This window comes from Ictidomys tridecemlineatus, chromosome 4 (genome assembly GCF_052094955.1).
Source record: "Ictidomys tridecemlineatus isolate mIctTri1 chromosome 4, mIctTri1.hap1, whole genome shotgun sequence".
Classification (NCBI taxonomy): Eukaryota; Metazoa; Chordata; class Mammalia; order Rodentia; family Sciuridae; genus Ictidomys; species Ictidomys tridecemlineatus.
The window spans coordinates 14,440,681-14,460,260 of NC_135480.1; the positions used below are offsets into that span (position 1 = coordinate 14,440,681).

Genomic DNA, 19,580 nt, shown 5'->3' on the forward strand with positions numbered 1-19,580 from the left:
CATCTCCTAGTTTAACCTAGCAAACCAGCTTCTGCCCTTGAACTCCAGCTTCTCCACCCAGGCGCCCAATATATTTCTGCTTATTCTTTCTTTTTATCATGTTCCAGAACCTCAGTGTCTGTATTAACCCTTTCCTAAAACCCGTTTTCTTGGGAATGCATCTGTGATGGATATGCAGTACTCAGTTCTCATCTCCCCACATCCCCTCACAATTGTCCCTCTCTCACTTCTGAAAATAAATGCATGCTTCTGACCCATCCTCAATACTACTAGAAGGTATTTCACTAGCATACAAAACACGTTCTAGGATACCACACAAAGATATAATTTGAGATGTCAGTGTTGAAAAGTAAATGAGTTTAATATCTGCCTATAAAAATTCTTGTGATTTGAGTAATTTAAAGTGTGGAAAGATCAAAATCTTTCAACAAAATGGAAGGAGAATCTTTTCTAAGTAATAGATGATAAAATACTAAAAATAATTTTTGATGACACATCATGTGTGATTCTTGGCTATAACTAAGGAATTCAGTTAATTGAACTGCATTACCTCAACAGAACACCTCTATTCTCATGTATTAATTTAAGTTAACAAGGTTCCTCAGAACTTACAATTTCATCACAAAATTTTTGCCAGAGATTATTGCTATGAGTGGTCAAGGTATTTAGATCCTAGTTACAGCTGGACAGAACTTCATAAATTCTCCACAATTATCAGGTATACAGCATCTTTTTTTTCTAGGCAAGTTCATGTGGATTCTTTGTATGTTCCTGGAACACACCGACACAAAGATCCATAGTCAGACAGGAAGCTCAGGGAAGATAAACTCGCTGCTGGAGTGCAGGGACCAGGAGTGACTTCAAAGACTTTTCATTCCAAACCTTGATTTAACTAATGAGAAATAAGAAGCCCAGAGAGATGAAAATTGTCCCGGGTAGCAGAGGAAATGGGGAACATCAGGAGCTAGAAAGCAGCTCTATCCTGTCAGCCCAGTGCTCTTTCTGTCGTACCCTGTACCTGGTAAACAGGTAGGGAAAGGTGAGGCTGTGTTTCCATATTCTTGTGCACGGTAACACCACGCTTCCTCCTCACCCTCAATATAAACCTGCATAACATGGATGGAGATACTCTCCTAGGACTAATTTAAGGATGTATCCCAGACCATCCAAGAGGAAGGTTTAGGTGAACAGAAAAGAGTGGAGAGTCTATGCAGGAAGGAAAGACCTCTGGGCATTTCCACTCCTTTCAAGAATTAACATCTTGGATGGCAATCAAGCAAGCACTAAAAGACCATTTCCAAGCTGAAACTCTCTTAGGAGACTGACAGTGTCAACTCAGCAGACTTGCTAAGGACAAGATGACTATGGTGTAGAGGAGGGAATGTCCTGAGGAATATTTAAATGCAAAACATTTAAACATGTCAGAACAAATACGATACATGCTACAACATGGATCAACCTTGAAAACATTAAGGTAAAGAAAAGGAAACAAACACAAAAGGCATATATTGTCAGGCATGGTTGTGCACACCTGTAATCCCAGCAGCTCAGGAGGCTTAGGCAGGAGGATTGCAAGTTCAAAGCCAGCACAGCAATTTAGCAAGCCCCTCAGAAACTCAGTGAGACCCTGTCTCAAATTTAAAAAAATAAAGGGCTGGGGATGTGGCTCAGTGGTTAAGTGCCTCTGAGCACTTTCTTTTTTGTGTATGAAAATGTTCAGGAATGATAAAGCAAGGATCGTTGCATGACCTAGTCAACACACTGAACTGTGTTCTTGAAGATGGTGAATTATTTGCTGCGTGAATTACATCTTCAATTTGAAATAAAAACAGAATGAAATAAATGTCAGATGGAGCTATGGACATATTGTAAATTCAGAGGCACAAGAGATTAGGGAGGATGCCACACATGTGTCCCTCACATTTAGATATTATTCATTCTGTTTTTCATTTAGGTCATAAAGAAATCATGAGAGTAGGCATATTTTCCTTGTTTCACAAATGAAGAAACTGAGACTCACATACAGTTTCTACAAGGACACAGGACCTGTCAGTGCCTCAGGCTAACTAAGAACCATGTCTAGGTGGCTTCCCAGCCTGTGCTTTCCAGTACACTATGATGCTTCCCTTAGCCTCTGGGAAGGCAGCCTCATACTTGCTGAGTGTTCCTGCCCATTTCACCTTGCACAGTGGTGGGCATACTCAAGAAATAACTTATCAATTGTCACCTCTGCAGATGACACCTAGAGAACTAGCCCTTGCCAGCCGCAACTACACTCCCGTTACCAAGTTCATCCTGCTGGGATTCTCCAATTACCCAGACCTCCAGGAGCTTCTCTTTGTTGTCTTCCTGCTCATCTATGTCATAACACTTGTGGGAAACCTGGGAATGATAGCACTTATCGTCACTGATTGCCATCTCCATAGTCCCATGTATTTCTTCCTCAGTGTCCTTTCTTTTATTGACATTTGTTACTCTTCTATAGTCACACCCAAGCTCTTGGTCAACTTTCTGGCATCTGACAAGTCCATTTCTTTTGGGGGATGTGTGGTCCAAATGGGATTCTTTGTAATGCATGCAACAACTGAGAGCTTCCTACTAGCCTCCATGGCCTATGACCGCTTCATGGCCATCTGCCAACCCCTCCATTATGGTTCTCTCATGACCAAGGGGACGTGTCTCCAGTTGGTGGCTGCTTCCTATGCATTTGGTGGAGTCAATTCCACTATCCAGACTGGGAATGTCTTTGCTTTACCTTTCTGTGGGCCCAACCAAGTACCACACTACTTCTGTGACATCCCACCACTTCTCCACCTAGTTTGTGCCAACACAGCCATGCCAGAAATGGTCCTCTATGTCATCTCTTCACTCGTTACTCTTCTGCCTGCCACCGTCGTCCTTACCTCCTACACCTTGGTCTGGGTGGCCATTGGGAGGATGCGCTCAGCAGCTGGGCGGAAGAAGGCCCTCTCCACATGTGCCTCCCACTTCCTGGCCATTTCCATTTTCTATGGCACTGTGATTTTCACCTATGTTCAACCCCATGGGTCCACAAGTGATTCCAATAGCCAGATTGTATCTGTCTTTTACACCATAATAATCCCAATGCTCAATCCCTTCATCTACAGCCTCCGCAACAAGGAGGTAAAAGATGCCCTACAGAGGAAGCTCCAGGTCAACAACTTTCCCTGCTGAGTCCTGCAAACTTGCGTTTTGGACTGAGGAAGACATAGCATCTTACAAATCCCCTGGTAAATTGACCTAGAGCAGCCCTGATTTTGAAAGATATGAAAGTGAGATAAGTAATTGTTTTTGTACAGAGCATTATAGTTGAAGAGCATCTAGTTTGTGCCAACACAGCCATACCAGAAATGGTCCTCTATATCATCTCTTCACTGGTTACTCTTCTGCCTGCCACCGTCGTCCTTATTCATCATGATACTGAATCCTTACCACCATATTCTTAGTAGCCATTGTTAAAATGATCCCATTTTACAAATGAAGGATATGGTATACAGAAAAATAAGTTAATTATTTAAGTTAGAGTGTGGATTCAACGTCAGGAATTTCACACCAACACAAAGGATATTTCAGTTACGCCACAGCCACAGGTTAAATCTTTATTAGCAGCTCATCAGATTCCAAAAAAACATCACAAAGAGGCAATGCAATCATTTCTATTTTGCCACTGATTTGGTGACATGGGAGTGGATAAGATGTGACTCAGTGAAACTCATGGTAATCAGGCAGCAATATGCTCCACTGGCAGTGGTGGAAAATGAGACCCCTCAATAATTATGATTCATTACTTTTAAGATTAAAAGTAGTCAGAAAAAAAAGGAGTGGGGAATGTAAGGGTAAAATTTCTAAGCTGATTCTAAGCCGCAAAACCTGAGTTAAAGTGTAAAAGACCGGGCATTGTAAAGTTTCCAAGCTGCAGGGCCTGAGTTAAAAAGTGAAGGACCAGGTATTGTTAAAATCCTCTGTTAGGACAATACCCGAACTGCCCAGTAAATATTCCCACTGACTCCCTGGTTGTCTAATAACCTGGGACTCTGTGTAGTTTGTCACGTAGTCCTTTAGGCCCTAAAACCAATCAGTTTAAATGTGTACCCGGCTTAGAAGTGACCAATCACCCCTGCCCAGCCTGTTCCCGCCAATGAATGTACTAATCATGTTTCAGAGTTGTTGTTCAATTTTCCCGTGCCTCATGATGATTTGTTCTGATGTATGCAAAGCCCCCCGCCCTCCCCAAAAAGTGTACTTAAGCTCTGCTTGACCTCTGCTCTGGGCTCTGGGCCGCTCTCCCTTCCTGAGTGAGCCTTGAGCCTCAGTGGGCTGAATTAGGATCCTCTTCAATAAAAATCCCCTTATGCATGTTGCATGAAAAAAAAAAAGATGTGACTCAGTTCTCTCTTCCTATTCCAAAGAGAACGATTACCAGGATAAAGATAGTCTCATATCTTATTGCAACTACATTTTGCTGAGCTGTCTCAGGATCAAGAGAGATCTCCCCTCATACATCATTTTTCTAGCAAGACATGTCTGCTGTCTCATAATGCCCAAAGGTGTGTGGGTGTGCAGGGAGGTGATGTGTGTATGATGTTTGGCCAGTTACAGCATTATATATGATACTGTATCTGGAGAGATGATATAAAACTTTTTATATATTTTTATGGCAAGTATATGTGTTTTAGAGAATCACACAAATGGTAAAGCTCAAAGACCCATTTCAAGGCTTAGCATTGGATTGGAAAAAAAGGCTCCTGAACTAATACAAAGGCTCACCTGAACTGAGTTGAACAAAATTGAACTGCAGCCTGAGATATTGGGATTATTACCAAGCCTTTTTTCAACTCTACCTTTAGAAAATTATTCTAGATACAGAAGCTCTTCTTAAACAAACAGGTCTATCACAGCATCATGAATGAAAACAAAAATTGGAAATAACCTAAATGTTCAAGAGAGAAAAAGGATTCAATAAGTTGTCCCCTAAATGGATTTTGATGCAAACATTAAAAATTATAGTTAAGCAAACTGTGTAAGAACATGGGAACAGGAGGCCAGAACATCTTCTGTGTGACTCCATTTATTAAATGGAATAGCAGAAAAACACACAAAAATATAAATAATAAGTTATATTAGAGCAGTAGCACAATAGGAAAAATATTTTCTATTTGTCTCAAACATTTTTGAAAACATTTTAATGAGCATGTTTAATTTTGTACCTTATTCTAAAAATGAAAATCTTTAAAAAAAAAAAACTTTCTAGGAGTTGACTGTGAAATTTTCTCATTTTTATCTTCTTTTATTCATCAAATATTTGCTAAATTCCTCTTATGATCTACCTTCTTTAACTTATAAACTACATTTTTAGGCCATGCCTAAAATGGGAATCAGGCTATAACATTATGATAAATATATTTAGTAAAACTTTCTTTAATCCATTTATCTCAAAGAATATTTGTGTGGCAATTAGGTGCCAGACAACATGGTAGGTCTTACATGGATTAACAGTCAGAATATATTTTAGGCAGACACCTGATGCTATCATAACAAATAAAACCCAAAATGTCAGTAACATAATACCACAAAGGCTTTTATCTATGCTAAATTGGAGACATCAGGTGACTCCAAGAAAACTCCTGTCCATCCATTGGTGTGGCCTCTGGGCCTCTTTTGTCTTGGAATGCTACCCTTTAAATCTGTTGGTCAAGTTCATGTAGAGTATTTTGAAGTACTTATCTGAGGCTGGCTCCCATCACTTTATCCTGTGTTTGTCCTGAAATCAGTCTTATGTCCTTGACACCAGAGCAAAGGACATGGGAAAATGTAATCTTCTTTTCTACCCAGAGGGAAAATATGAAATTTTGTAAACACACAACTTTGTCTGTCACTGGCCAGTTAAAAAATATCATCTGTAAGGGCATTAAAAACACCAGTGAACACTGGGCATGATGGTACACGCCTGTGATCCCAACGACTCAGGAGACTGAGGCAGGAGAATAACAAGTTCAATGCCCGTCTCAGAAACTTAGTGAGGCCCTAAGACACTTAGCGAGACCCTGACCCAAAATAAAAAATAAAAAGGGCCAGGGTTGTAGCTCAGTGTTAAAGCACTTCTATGTTCAATTCCCAGTACCAAAAAAAAAGAAGAAGAAGAAGAAGAAGGACCTATAAATTGTAATCCTCCTGCCTCAGCCTCTTGAGCCACTGGGATTCACATTCATATGCCACTGTGCCCAGCCCAGGAGACACTTGTATGTCCACCAAATCAGGAAAAAAAAACAGATGATCCAATGTTAGTAAGGATGAGAAATGGTAGTGTATACATTGAACACTTTTGACAATAATTTGGCATCAGATTAAAAGGGTGGATGTGTATATACACTATGCTCCAGCTGTTCCATTAGTAGGCACGTGATCAAAAGAAATTCTTGCATGTTTGCATTATGAAATATGTACCAGAAATGCTTATAGCAGCGTTGTCATAGCAAACAAGTGGCAGCTATACAAATGTCTCTTGACAATAGGTACAGATGAATAAAATAGGGAACAAGGGAACATTTATGTTATAGAAAATAAACAGAGGAAAGTAAATGAACTACATACAGGTCTATTCATCAACATGAATATGTGAGACTGGAGGAAGGTAGATGCAAGAGGAAGGTTGAGGTGACAGGCTGTAAGAAGGGTGGAGAAGGGGGCACAAACCTGAGATACAACCCTTAAGAAGCAGAGGACATGTTTAAAGGAAATTCCTTGCAAGTTGCTGTAGGAGAAGGTATTTCAGCACCCTGGGCCTGGACAGCACTCCCCCCTGGCTTGCTCTTCCCCTTGGCCCTTCTGAGTCTGTGTGGGATATCAGGTTCCAATTCTACCCCAGATTTTTTTTTCTCTTCTTGCCAATCACCCTCTCCACAACCATTTACTAGGCCTCAGCAGCTGCTCAGATGAATTACTCTGATCTCTTTGGAGATGCCTGTATTTAGCAACCCAAGGAAAATCGGTTCTGGTAATAGATTGCTCGTTTTTGACTTTGTTTCCAGGAACAAAGCTACATTCTGCAATTTTAGTGGGCATAATTCAATACATAGTCAATATAAAGCTATTACTCACTGGGAGCTCACTAGGTACCAGGCATTACATTTGACACAACTAGAAGTGCCCAGTTAGTCCTCTCAATATTCCAGAGATTTTCAACACCATATTACAGATAAGGAATCCAAGAGTCATAGGCATCTTATAATCTATCCATGGGTACACCACCAATAAATATCAGGTGTGAATCCTAATTCAAGTAATTTGTAAGACCACGTTATTGCAGACAAGAAGATTTTAGTTGGAACACAAGTTAACAAATTTATTTGAATAGTTATGCATTAATTTTAATGTGCATTAAAATACAACTGCTATATTAACTCCCTGCATTTTAAGGATATTGTTTCCTAAGGTAGGGTTGGATTTCTTTCATTTTTAAGTGAGTTGGGTTTTTAAATATTGATTAAATATTACAAGTGGCATATAAGTTGGAAAAAAATCATGCTGACTTTTGGAAAACACTGAACTACACTATACTTTGCATATTATTGAGTGACATTTTTTAATATATTTAGTTGTCAGTGAACCTTTATTTAATTTATTTATTTATATGTATTGCTGAGCATCCAACCCAATGCCTCACACATGCCAGGCAAGCACTCTACCATTGAGCCACAACTCCAGCCATATTGAGTGATATTTCTGAGAACCCATTCAATCCCTCAACCTGTAAATGCCACTGAGCTTATAATTTCCCTATAAAATCTACAGTCAACAAAGGCACACTGAGATGCAAATGATAGGGGCTCATTATTTGCATCACATAGATTACAAACTAAACTCACTCAACAGGAAAGTAACTCCAAACACCAGTAGGGCAGCACAGTGGTTCCAATTTATATCTCAGCAAAACTACAGGTTTATTCTCTGATGAATCTTCAAGGTCATGAAGTTGTATGTTAATTTGGTGAATCCCTAGAGTCCTCTGTAATTGGCTCCTACCAGGCACCTATTCCTGCTGCCTTTATATCTACGTCTCCTTACAAGGCATCTTAAAACCCCAAATGTCTATGAACATGGTCAGAGAGATTTCTTAGAGGTATTATCAGTATTTCCAAATGCTGATGAAACTTACAGTCTAGTAAAGCAATGTGTACTAATTAAAATATCATGTGGTTGCTTTTGGTGAGAATAACAAACTGTGTGTAATAACTCAAATTTTTTATATTTATTCAAAGCCTGATGGATAGTCTCTTATTTATAAAAATTGAAATTGATGAATGTGTTCTGGGGAGTGGCCACAATGTTTCAATATATGGAGTTCACAAAATTGAGCAGTGCTGTGTGGTGAAAGATAGAGAATCACTCTTGTAAATGATAACAGATTTGTTTTATCTGTTACAAGGTTTATTTTCTTCTGTGCTTTGCTCTAACCAAGGATTTTTTTTTTTTGCATGTAAGAAACAAACAACTGTTCAGGTTATGCTCAAGTAAAGGGGTGGAAGTACTGCAAAGATGAGAAATCTTAGATGCTAAGTATAACAGGCTTTGTGGATCTAGATCTGGTTGGTATTTGGGAAGTGACAATGGAGTCTCTGTGTCCCTATGTCTCTCTAGGGATGAATTACTCTTATCTCTGCTTTTTATGGTTTGTCTCTCCCTATATCCTCTCTGCAGTGGCCCCCTCTGCCTAGCCAAGCCTTCTGCTCCCCTATTAATTCAGCTTACATATGCTTCTGGTTGCCATGGTGCCAGCTCTCAGCCTGACTCAAATAGGCTCCTGAGCTTAGCCCACACAACCACATTTATTCCCCAGATTCTTGGGAAACACAAGCTGAAAGATGCCTGTTCCTGACACAGCAAACTGTGCTCAGGTCATCACGTGGCACAAATATGGAAGCTACACCAGCTCCTAACTGAAAGAAAGGAGCAATCCCCAGAGAAAGGAACTATGAATAGGCAGGTATCCCAACACAATCCATCATTTGCTTATTTGTAAAATTTATCAAGTCTTCTTGGAAATGGGCAACATATTCATCTTAAAACTAACATTAAAAAGATACTCACAGCGGCTGGGGTTGTGGCTCAGTGGTAGAGTGCTCGCCTAGCATGCTTGAGGCACTGAGTTTGATCCTCCACACCACATAAATGTAAAATAAAGATACTGTGTCCACTTAAAACACTAAAAAAATAAATATTTTTTAAAGAAAAAGAAAAGGAAATTACAGGGCTGGGGATGTTGCTCAGTTGGCAGAGCATTTGCCTAACGTGTGCAAGGCCATGGGCTCAATCTTCAGAACCACCAAAAAAATAAAGAAAAAAATAAACTCAACAAATATTGGCTTTGTCTTCTTTTTGCTGATATAACAGAAAACCAAAAGCTGGATAATTTATAAAGAAAAAAAACTGTAAACAGAAAAATTTCTCAGCCTCAGAATCTGAAGGCTGAGAAGTTCAATACAAAGGTACCAGGATCTGGTGAGGACCTTATTGAGGTACCATAAAATGGAAGAGGGCCTCACATGGCAAGAGAAAGGGACTATGTCAGCTCAGGACCCATTCTCTCTCTCTCTCTCTCTCTCTCTCTCTCTCTCTCTCTCTCTCTCTCTCTCTCTTGCTTGTATGTATATTGGGAAATCAAACACAGGGCTTTACACACATTAGGCAAGTGCTCTGCCACTCAGCCATATCCCCAGCCCTTTTTGGGGGGGCGCGGGAGGGCAGAGTCTCAGAAAATTTCCCAAGCTGGCCTTAAACTTAAGATCTTCTGCCTCAGCTTCCTGTAGGATTACAATTATGCACAGCCATGCCCACTTCTCTTCTTCTAAAGTCACTAATCATGTCATAGAGGTCCCATCTCAAGACCTCTGATCTCCAAGAGCCCATCTCCAAATAGCATCAACACATGATTTGGGGAAATAGAGTCCCAGAACATGAACATTTAAGGAACACATTCAGACCTTGGCAGATATTTATTGAGATCTGTAATGGGCAGCTACAATGAATGCTGTAGATGCTACCATCTAGTTAGGAGAGACAAAGATGCATACATATATCAATAAAAGTATGTGATGATCAACCTATGTATGTCCCTAACAAAAAATAAAAGAGGGGTCAACAAAAGGGGACATTAGTGTGATCAGAGTTGCTTCCCAAAGCCGGCACATCTTCCCTCGACCAAGTCTTACTCTTTATCTGGTGGTGCGCTTGTCATATCTTTCCCCCAGACAATAACCTCTCTGACAACATAAGATATGTCAGCTTAGGAGCTGAAATCCTCAACAAGACTCCTAAAGCACAAGATATAAAATCAAAAATCAATCAATGGGATGATATCAAACTAAAGGGCTTCTTCACGCAAAGGAAACAATCAAGAAAGTGAACAGAGAGCCTACAGAACGGGAGAAAATTTTTGCTACCTGCACCTCAGATAGAGCATTAATCTCCAGAATATATAAAGAACTCAAAAAACTTAACACCAAAAAACAAATAACCCAATCAATAAATAGGGAAAGGAACTGAACAGGCACTTCACAGAAGAAATATGAATGGTCAACAAGTATATGAAAAAATGTTCAACATCTCTAGCAATTAGAGAAACACAAATTAAAACATATCACGTTTACGGGATCCTAATTAGAATAAATTATACCCCATGTATGTATAATATGTCAAAATACACTATACTGTCTCATATATAAAAAAATAAATATATAAAAATGTTTTAAAATATGGAGCTGGATATGTAGCACAGTAATAGAGTACCTGCATGGAAAGCATGCAGCCCTGGGTTCAATTTCCAGCACACACAAAAAATATATATATTATATCATATATGTGTATATGATAGAAAAGGGCCTCCTTTGGTTTCTTGTACATAGTAAGCATTCAATGAATATCTACAGAATGAATGAATAACTGAATGAATGTCTGTATGCATGCATGAATGAACGAATAGGAAACACCTATATGTAAGCAGGATTTGAATATATACTAAAGAGAGAAGATGTATAAAGTAGATAAGATAAAGTTTCTATTTTTCCTTTACAGTGATACAGTGTAAATATAGATGTCAACAGGGCTGGGAGTTTAGCTAAGTGGCAAAGACCCTTGATTTAACTCCTAACACAACTTGTACACTATATATATATATATATATATATATATACACACAATATATATATTGTGTATATAATATAATATTATATATTATATATGTATGTTATATATATTACATATTGTATATTTTATATATTATATTTTTATATTATATCATATATTATTATATGTATTTTAAATTCTTTTTATTGGGGGGTACCAGGTATTGAACTCAGAAGGACTCAACGGCTGAGCCACATCCCCAGTCCTATTTTGCATTTTATTTAGAGAAAGAGTCTCACTGAGTTGCTTAGCCCTTTGCTTTTGTTGAGTCTGGCTTTGAAATCATAATCCTCCTGCCTCAGCCTACTGAGCTGCTGGGATTAAAGGCATGTACCACAACACCCACCGAACATCATCTTTATTTCCTGTAAGACAAGCCTTGAGAAATTATGGCACATACCACTCTGCTTATAAATTTTCTTTAACCCAATAACAAGCTGAAAACATAAAAATAATGAATTGCAGAATTTTTCTGTAATTTTTAAATTTGTTTCTTGGGGCTGGGGATGTGGCTCAAGCGGTAGCGTGCTCGCCTGGCATGCGTTCGGCCTGGGTTCGATCCTCAGCACCACATACAAACAAAAATGTTGTGTCCGCCAAATACTAAAAAATAAATATTAAAAAAAAATTTGTTTCTTGTTTTCTTCCAATACTAGGGATTAACACACTGGCACATTATACATCCTCAGCCCTTTATTTGTTTGTTTGTTTGTTTGTTTGTTTGTTTTGAGATTGGGGGTCTTGCTAGGTTGCTAAGGCTGGCCTCAAATTTGTGATTCTCCTGACTCAGCCTTCTGAATTCCTAGGGCTGCAGGGGTGCATCACTATACTTGGCATATTGCAACAATTTTTAAAGACATTAAAAGTTTCAAGTATAGAATTGGGGATATAGCTCAAAAGTAGAATGTTTATCCAGCTGCATGCACACAGCCCTGGGTTTCAATTCAGCAACACACACACACACACACAAAAAAAAAAAAAAAAAAAAAAAAAAAGTTTAAAATATACATAAAAGCAGTCAGTCTGATAAATTAACTTACATGGATCTATTGCCAAGCCTTCTGGCTTTATCTTATCACTGTTCCCAGACAGATTATTTGAAAGCAATTCCCAATGTCCTATAATTTCCTAGTGCTTTTTTCTTTTAAGGTTCAAATATAGTTTTGTTTTTTAATTTTGGTGTCTCTGCTTTTCAGGGGCTCTGAGCATGCTTTTGGTCTTCCCCTTGGACCACGCAGTCCCGACTCAGGGGACTGCTGTACTGTTCCCCTCCTCTGAGAGCCCCTCAGCTCTGATAACCATGATTCACAGGACTTTGGCTGCAGGAGTCTCAGCTGAGCTCAGCATGACAGTCTCACAGGAGCCCTGTCAGCTGACAAATGGATAAGGAGGAACTTGTCCCAAGCAACAACTAGGAGATGATCAGCATGTGTCCGCACTCCTGGTAGCAAACCCCTTGGCCACTCCTCATGCCCGTTGGCATTTCCTGTGCTTAAAGTTAGCTTCATTTTTGAAAATATCATTTTTTAAAATTGCTAATATAAGTCAACTACTCTCTACATTAACAAGGCCCCCAGTGCCTCCTCAGATGATTCCCTAGTGCCCAAAGCCAGAAGAGGTCCTAGGAGGGTCCAGCCTCAGAATCCTTGCCCTAGAGTGTCCCCAGCTCCCCTGGAGTGCTTCACCACTGCAGGGACACAGTCTTTGACAATGGCAACAAAAGACTAAGTAAAGAAAAGGTACTTGCTCCTGGCCCTTTCCCTAAACAACACGCACTTCCTTGAACTCAAAGCCTCCAACCTGTCTGCTCAGTATTAGGGTCAAAACCCTTTTGAACAATTCTAAATACATCTTCATGATCAGAAATTAATTGCCAGATTACAACAGCACGGGGCTGGGGATGTGGCTCAAGCGGTAGCGCGCTCACCTGGCATGTGTGCGGCCCGGGTTGGATCCTCAGCACCACATACAAACAAAGATGTTGTGTCCTCCAAGAACTAGAAAATAAATATTAAAAATTCTTTCTTTCTCTCTCTCTCTCTCTCTCTCTCTCTCCCCTCTCACACTCTCTCTTAAAAAAAAAAAAAAAAGGATTACAACAGCACACAAACCAGGCGGGTAGGACAGTCTGACTAGAAGGGTTGAGGGATGGGATTGTGGGATTGTGGAGGACCTTCTGTGTAGTTATTAGAACTGACACTCTCAGTTTAAAATTATTAGCCAAGGGCAGCATTACTGAGAATTATTCATAGGTTACATCTGAAAGGATCAAATGACCATCCCGGGGATAGGATGGGAGCAATACAGGATTAGGTCCAGGACAGTCCTGGACCATGTGAAGACAGTGGGAGAGGGGGATTAAGAAAGAGGACAAAAATCCCTCATTTTCTGGTAAAGAGGATCTAGGAGCTCAACCTAAAAATGAGGCTGCGTATGACTTTGTAATGTGTGTAATGAGTGTGATTATGGGACTGGGTGGTCCTAGCCCAGAAACATGAAACAAATAATATTCATTTGTAGATCGAAGACTCACAGACATTTGGACTTGGATAAAAGGAAGCCCTCAAGAAGGTGAGAAAAGAAAGAGTAAGGCCCCCGGGTGGAGAAGCTGGTGTTGAGGGCCAGAAGCTGGCTGTCCTAGGTTAAAACACAAGATGGAATCATGGGATAGGAACCAACCCCAGCCTTCAGGGTTGCATATTCTGACCTTTATAACAAATAGATAATCAGTCCCTGAAGGGTGTGGAGTGTTTTAGTGATTCTCCCACTGTCACAGAATCACAAACCCAACTCTGGGAGGAAAGAGAGGCAGCAAGGGTAGAAAGGGGGGTTCTGAAGTTTCAGGAGCTGACTAGTTCTAAGGCCACAGTCTACAAATTGAAGCTGTGTGCCCCTGAAGGTAAGTGAAGACTCTTTAAAGGGTTCAGAGGCAAAACAATTTTAAGGGAATCACTTTCAAAAACCTTATAGTTTGTATTGACCCTTTTCTAAACCCATTTTCTTGAGAATGCATCTGTGATGGAAATGCAGTACTCAGTTCTCATCTCCCCACATCCCCTCACAATTGTCCCTCTCACTTTTGAAAGGAAATGCATGCTTCTAACCCACCTCAATACTACTAGAAGGTATTTCACTAGCATACAAAAAATTTTCTAGAATACCACTTTAAAAAGGCATAATTTGAGATGTAGTTGTTGAAAAAGTAAATGACTTTTGAATTCTTGTGATTTGTGTGATTTTAAGTGTTGAAAGATTAAAATCTAGGCAGGTGCAGTAATGCACACCTGTAATCCCAGTGGCTTGGGAGGCTGAGACAGGAAGATCACAAGTTTAAAGCCAGCCTCAGCAAAAGCGAGATGCTGAGAAACTCAGTGAGATCCTGTATCTAAATAAAATAAAAAATAGGGCTGGGGATGTGGCCAGTGGTTAAGTGCCCCTGAGGTCAATCCCTGGTACCAAAAATCAAAAAAAGAAGAAGGAGGAGGAGGAGGAAGAGGAAGATGAAGAGGAGAAAGAGGGAAAAGAAAAACTAAAATCTTTCCAGAAAACTGAGAATCTTTTCTAAGTAATAATAGATGATAAAATATTAAAAATAATTTTTGATGACACATCATGTGTGATATTTGGCATAACTGAGAAATTCAGTTAATTAAACTGCATTACCATAACAGAACTCTTAAAATTTCTATATATTAATTTATGTTAACAAGATTCCTCAGAACTTGCAATTTAATTTCAAACTATTTGCCAGAGATTATTGCTATGAGTGGCCAAGGTACTTAGAGAGATCCTTGTGAGCTGGACTGAACCTCATAAAAGCTCCATGATTATCAGGAATACAGCATCCTTTTTTCTAGACAAGTTCATATGGATTCTTTATATGTTCCTGGAACACATTGGCACAAAGATCCATATTCAGACAGAAAACTTCAGGATGATAAACTGTCTGCTAGAGTGCAGGGACCATGTGTGACTTCAAAGGTATCTCAAACCGGGAATGGTGGTTCATGCCTATAATCCCAGGGACTTGCGAGGCTAAGACAGGAGGATCAAGAGTTCAAAGCTAGCCTCAGCAATTTAGCAAGACTCTAAGAAACTCAGTGAAGCCCTGTCTCTAAATAAAATACAAAAAAGGGCTTAAAATGTGGCTCAGTGGCTGAGTACCCCTGAGTTCGATCCCCAGTACCAAAAAAAAAGAAAGAAAGAAAGAAAAGATCTTTAATTCCAAAACCTTGATTTAGCTAATGAGAAATAAGAAGCCCAGAGATGAGAATTGTCCAGGGTAATAGAGGAAATGGAGCTGCTAAAAAGCAGCTCCATTCTGTCAGCCCAATGCAATAAGCTGTACCTTTTACAACAGGTGGGGAAAGGTGAAGCTGTGTTTCCGTATTCTTCTGCGCAGTAACACCACACTTCCTCCTAATCCTCAACATAAATCTGCTTGACATGGATGAACATGGATGGTGATATTTTCCTAGGACTAATTTTAAGGACGTAGCCCAGACCATCCAAGAAGAAGGTGTAGGTGGAAGAGAGTAGAAAGTGTAGGGAGGAAGGAAAGACCTCTGTCATTTCCACTTACTTCTATTGTGAGTTAACATTTTGGATGGCAATCAAGCAAGCACTGAAACACCATTTCCAAGCTGACAAACTCCTAGGTGACTGAAAGTCAACTCAGCAGATTTGCTAAGGACAGAATGGTCATGGAATAGAGGAGGAAATGTCCTGAGGGATGTATAATGTAAAAGATAATGAATATTAATACATGCTACAACATGGATCAACCTTGAAAACATTAAGGTAAAAGAAATTAAACAAACACAAAAGGGCATATACTGTCAGGCATGGTGGTGCCCCCCTGTAATCCCAGCGGCTCAGGAGACTTAGACAAGAGGATGGCAAGTTCAAAGCCAGCACAGCAATTTAGCAAGGCCCTCAGCAACTTAGTGAGACCCTGTCTCAAATTTAAAAATATAAAGGGCTGGGGATGTGGCTCAGTGGTTAAGTGCCTCTGTGTTCAATCCCTAATACCAAAAGTGGGGCGGGGCATTATGTTATATGAAGCCATTTATATAAATCTCCAGAAGAGGCAAGCCATAGAGACAGAATATAGATTTATGGTTGCCAGAGGCTGAGGGAAGGGAAGAATTGGGAGAGACTACCAGTGGCATGGATTTTCTTTTTTCGGTGATGAAATGTTCAGGAATGACAAAGCAAGGGTCGTTGCATGACCCAGTCAACACACTAACAACCACTGCACTTGTGTTCTTGAAGATGGTGAATTATTTGCTGCGTGAACTACATCTTCAATTTGAAATAAAAACAGAATGAAATAAATGTCATATGGAGCTATGGACATATTGTATATTCAGATTCACAAGAGATTAGGGAGGATGCCACACACTGTGTCCCTCACCTTTAGATATTATTCTTTCCGTTTTTCATTTAGGTCACACAGAAATCCTGAGAGTAGGCATATTTTCTTCATTTCACAAATGAAGAAACTGAGGCTCACATACAGTTTCTACAAGGACACAGGACCTGTCAGTGCCTCAGGCTAACCAAGAACCATGTCTAGGTGGCTTCCCAGCCTGTGCTTTCCAGTACACTATGATGCTTCCCTTAGCCTCTGGGAAGGCAGCCTCATACTTGCTGAGTGTTCCTGCACAGTGGTGGACATACTCAAGAAATAACTTATCAATTGTCACCTCTGCAGATGACACCTAGAGAACTAGCCCTTGCCAACCGCAACTACACCCCTGTTACCAAGATCATCCTGCTGGGATTCTCCAATTACCCAGACCTCAAGCTTCTCTTGGTTGTCTTCCTGCTTGTCTATGTCATGACACTTGTGGGAAACCTGGGAATGATAGCACTTATCGTCACTGATTGCCATCTCCATGGTCCCATGTATTTCTTCCTCAGTGTCCTTTCTTTTATTGACATTTGTTACTCTTCTATAGTCACGCCCAAGCTCTTGGTCAACTTTCTGGCATCTGACAAGTCCATTTCTTTTGGGGGATGTGTGGTCCAAATGGGATTCTTTGTAATGCATGCAACAACTGAGAGCTTCCTACTAGCCTCCATGGCCTATGACCGCTTCATGGCCATCTGCCAACCCCTCCATTATGGTTCTCTCATGACCAAGGGGACGTGTCTCCAGTTGGTGGCTGCTTCCTATGCATTTGGTGGAGTCAATTCCACTATCCAGACTGGGAATGTCTTTGCTTTACCTTTCTGTGGGCCCAACCAAGTACCACACTACTTCTGTGACATCCCACCACTTCTCCACCTAGTTTGTGCCAACACAGCCATGCCAGAAATGGTCCTCTATGTCATCTCTTCACTCATTACTCTTCTGCCTGCCACCGTCGTCCTTACCTCCTACACCTTGGTCTGAGTGGCCATTGGGAGGATGCGCTCAGCAGCTGGGCGGAAGAAGGCCCTCTCCACATGTGCCTCCCACTTCCTGGCCATTTCCATTTTCTATGGCACTGTGATTTTCACCTATGTTCAACCCCATGGGTCCACAGGTGATTCCAATAGCCAGATTGTATCTGTCTTTTACACCATAATAATCCCAATGCTCAATCCCTTCATCTACAGCCTCCGCAACAAGGAGGTAAAAGATGCCCTACAGAGGAAGCTCCAGGTCAACAACTTTCCCTGCTGAGTCCTGCAAACTTGCTTTTTGGACTGAGGAAGACATAGCATCTTGCAAATCCCCTGGTAAATTGACCTAGAGCAGCCCTGATTTTGAAAGATATGAAAGTGAGATAAGTAAATGTTTTTGTACAGAGCATTATAGTTGAAGAGCATCTCCTTATTCATCATGATACTGAATCACCTTACCACCATATTCTTACTAGCCATTGTTTAAATGATCCCATTTTACAAATGAAGGATATGTATACAGAAAAGTAAGTTAATTATTTAAGTTAGAGTGTGGATTCAACATCAGGAATTTCACACCAACACAAAGGATATTTCAGTTACACCACAGCCACAGGTTAAATCTTTATTAGCAGCTCATCAGATTCCAAAAAAACATCACAAAGAGGCAATGCAATCATTTCTATTTTGTCACTGATTTGGTGACATGGGAGTGGATAAGATGTGACTCAGTTCTCTCTTCCTATTCCAAAGAGAAAGATTACCAGGATAAAGATAGTCTCATATCTTATTGCAACTACATTTTGCTGAGCTGTCTCAGGTCTCAGGATCAAGAGAGATCTCCCCTCATACATCATTTTTCTAGCAAGACATGTCTGCATGTCTCATAATGCCCAAAGGTGTGTGGGTGTGCAGGGAGGTGATGTGTGTATGATGTTTGGCCAGTTATAGCATTATATAAGATACTGTGTCTGGGGAGATGATATGAAATTTTTAATATTTTTTATGGCAAGTATATATGTTTTAGAGAATCACACAAATGAAAAAGCTGAACTCAAAGACCCATTTCAAGGCTTAGCATTGGATTGGAAAAAAGACTCTTGAACTAATGCAAAATCTCATCTGAACTAAGTTGAACACAGTTGAACTGAGTTGGCTGCAGCCTGAGATATTGGGATTATTACCAAGCCTTTTTTCAACTCTACCTTAAGAAAATTATTCTAGATACAGAAGCTCTTCTTAAACAAACAGGTCTATCACAGCATCATGAATGAAAACAAAAATTGGAAATAACCTAAATGTTCATGAGAGAAAAAGGATTCAATAAGTTGTCCCCTAAATGGATTTTGATGCAAACATTAAAAATTATAGTTAAGCAAACTGTGTAAGAACATGGGAACAGGAGGCCAGAATATCCACTGTGTGACTACATTTATGTAATAAACTAGAATAGCAGAAAAACACACAAAAATATAAATAAGATATATTACAGCAGTAGCACATTAGGAAAAATATTTTCTATTTGTCTCAAACATTTTTGAAAACATTTTAATGAGCATGTTTAATTTTGTACCTTACTCTAAAAATGAATAACTCTTTTAAAAAAACTTTCCAGGAGTTGACCGTGAAATTTTCTCATTTTTGTCTTCTTTCATTCATCAAATATTTGCTAAATTCCTTCTATGATCCACATTATTAACTTATATACATTACATTGTTAGAATGTGCTTGCACTGGGAGTCAGAACTAGAACATTATGATAAATATATTTAGTAAGACTTTCTCTAATCTATTCATCTCAAAGAATATTTGTGTGGCAATTAGGTGCCAGACAACATGGTAGGTCTTACATGGATTAACAGAATATATTTTAGGCAGACAGCTGATGCTATCATAACAAATAAAACCCAAAATGTCAGTAACATAATACCACAAAGGTTTTTATCTATGCTAAATTGGAGACATCAAGTGACTCCAGGGAAACT

General features: G+C 39.7%; 1 protein-coding gene and 1 pseudogene across 1 annotated transcript; both read left to right on the top strand.

The window, feature by feature from the left end:
• The first annotated feature begins 2,235 nt into the window (after nt 1-2,235).
• LOC101967015 (olfactory receptor 5J3) lies at nt 2,236-3,195 on the top strand. Its single transcript, XM_005331576.3, has one exon. It carries the CDS (start codon nt 2,236-2,238, stop codon nt 3,193-3,195), a length of 960 nt encoding a protein of 319 aa, XP_005331633.2.
• Nucleotides 3,196-16,918: 13,723 nt separating this feature from the next.
• LOC144376620 (olfactory receptor 5J3-like) lies at nt 16,919-17,875 on the top strand (annotated as a pseudogene).
• The last annotated feature ends 1,705 nt before the right edge of the window (nt 17,876-19,580 follow it).

What these genes read in the sequence shown, in the direction of transcription:
- LOC101967015 (XM_005331576.3), top strand. Translation starts at nt 2,236, where the DNA reads ATGACACCTAGAGAACTAGCCCTTGCCAGCCGCAACTACACTCCCGTT.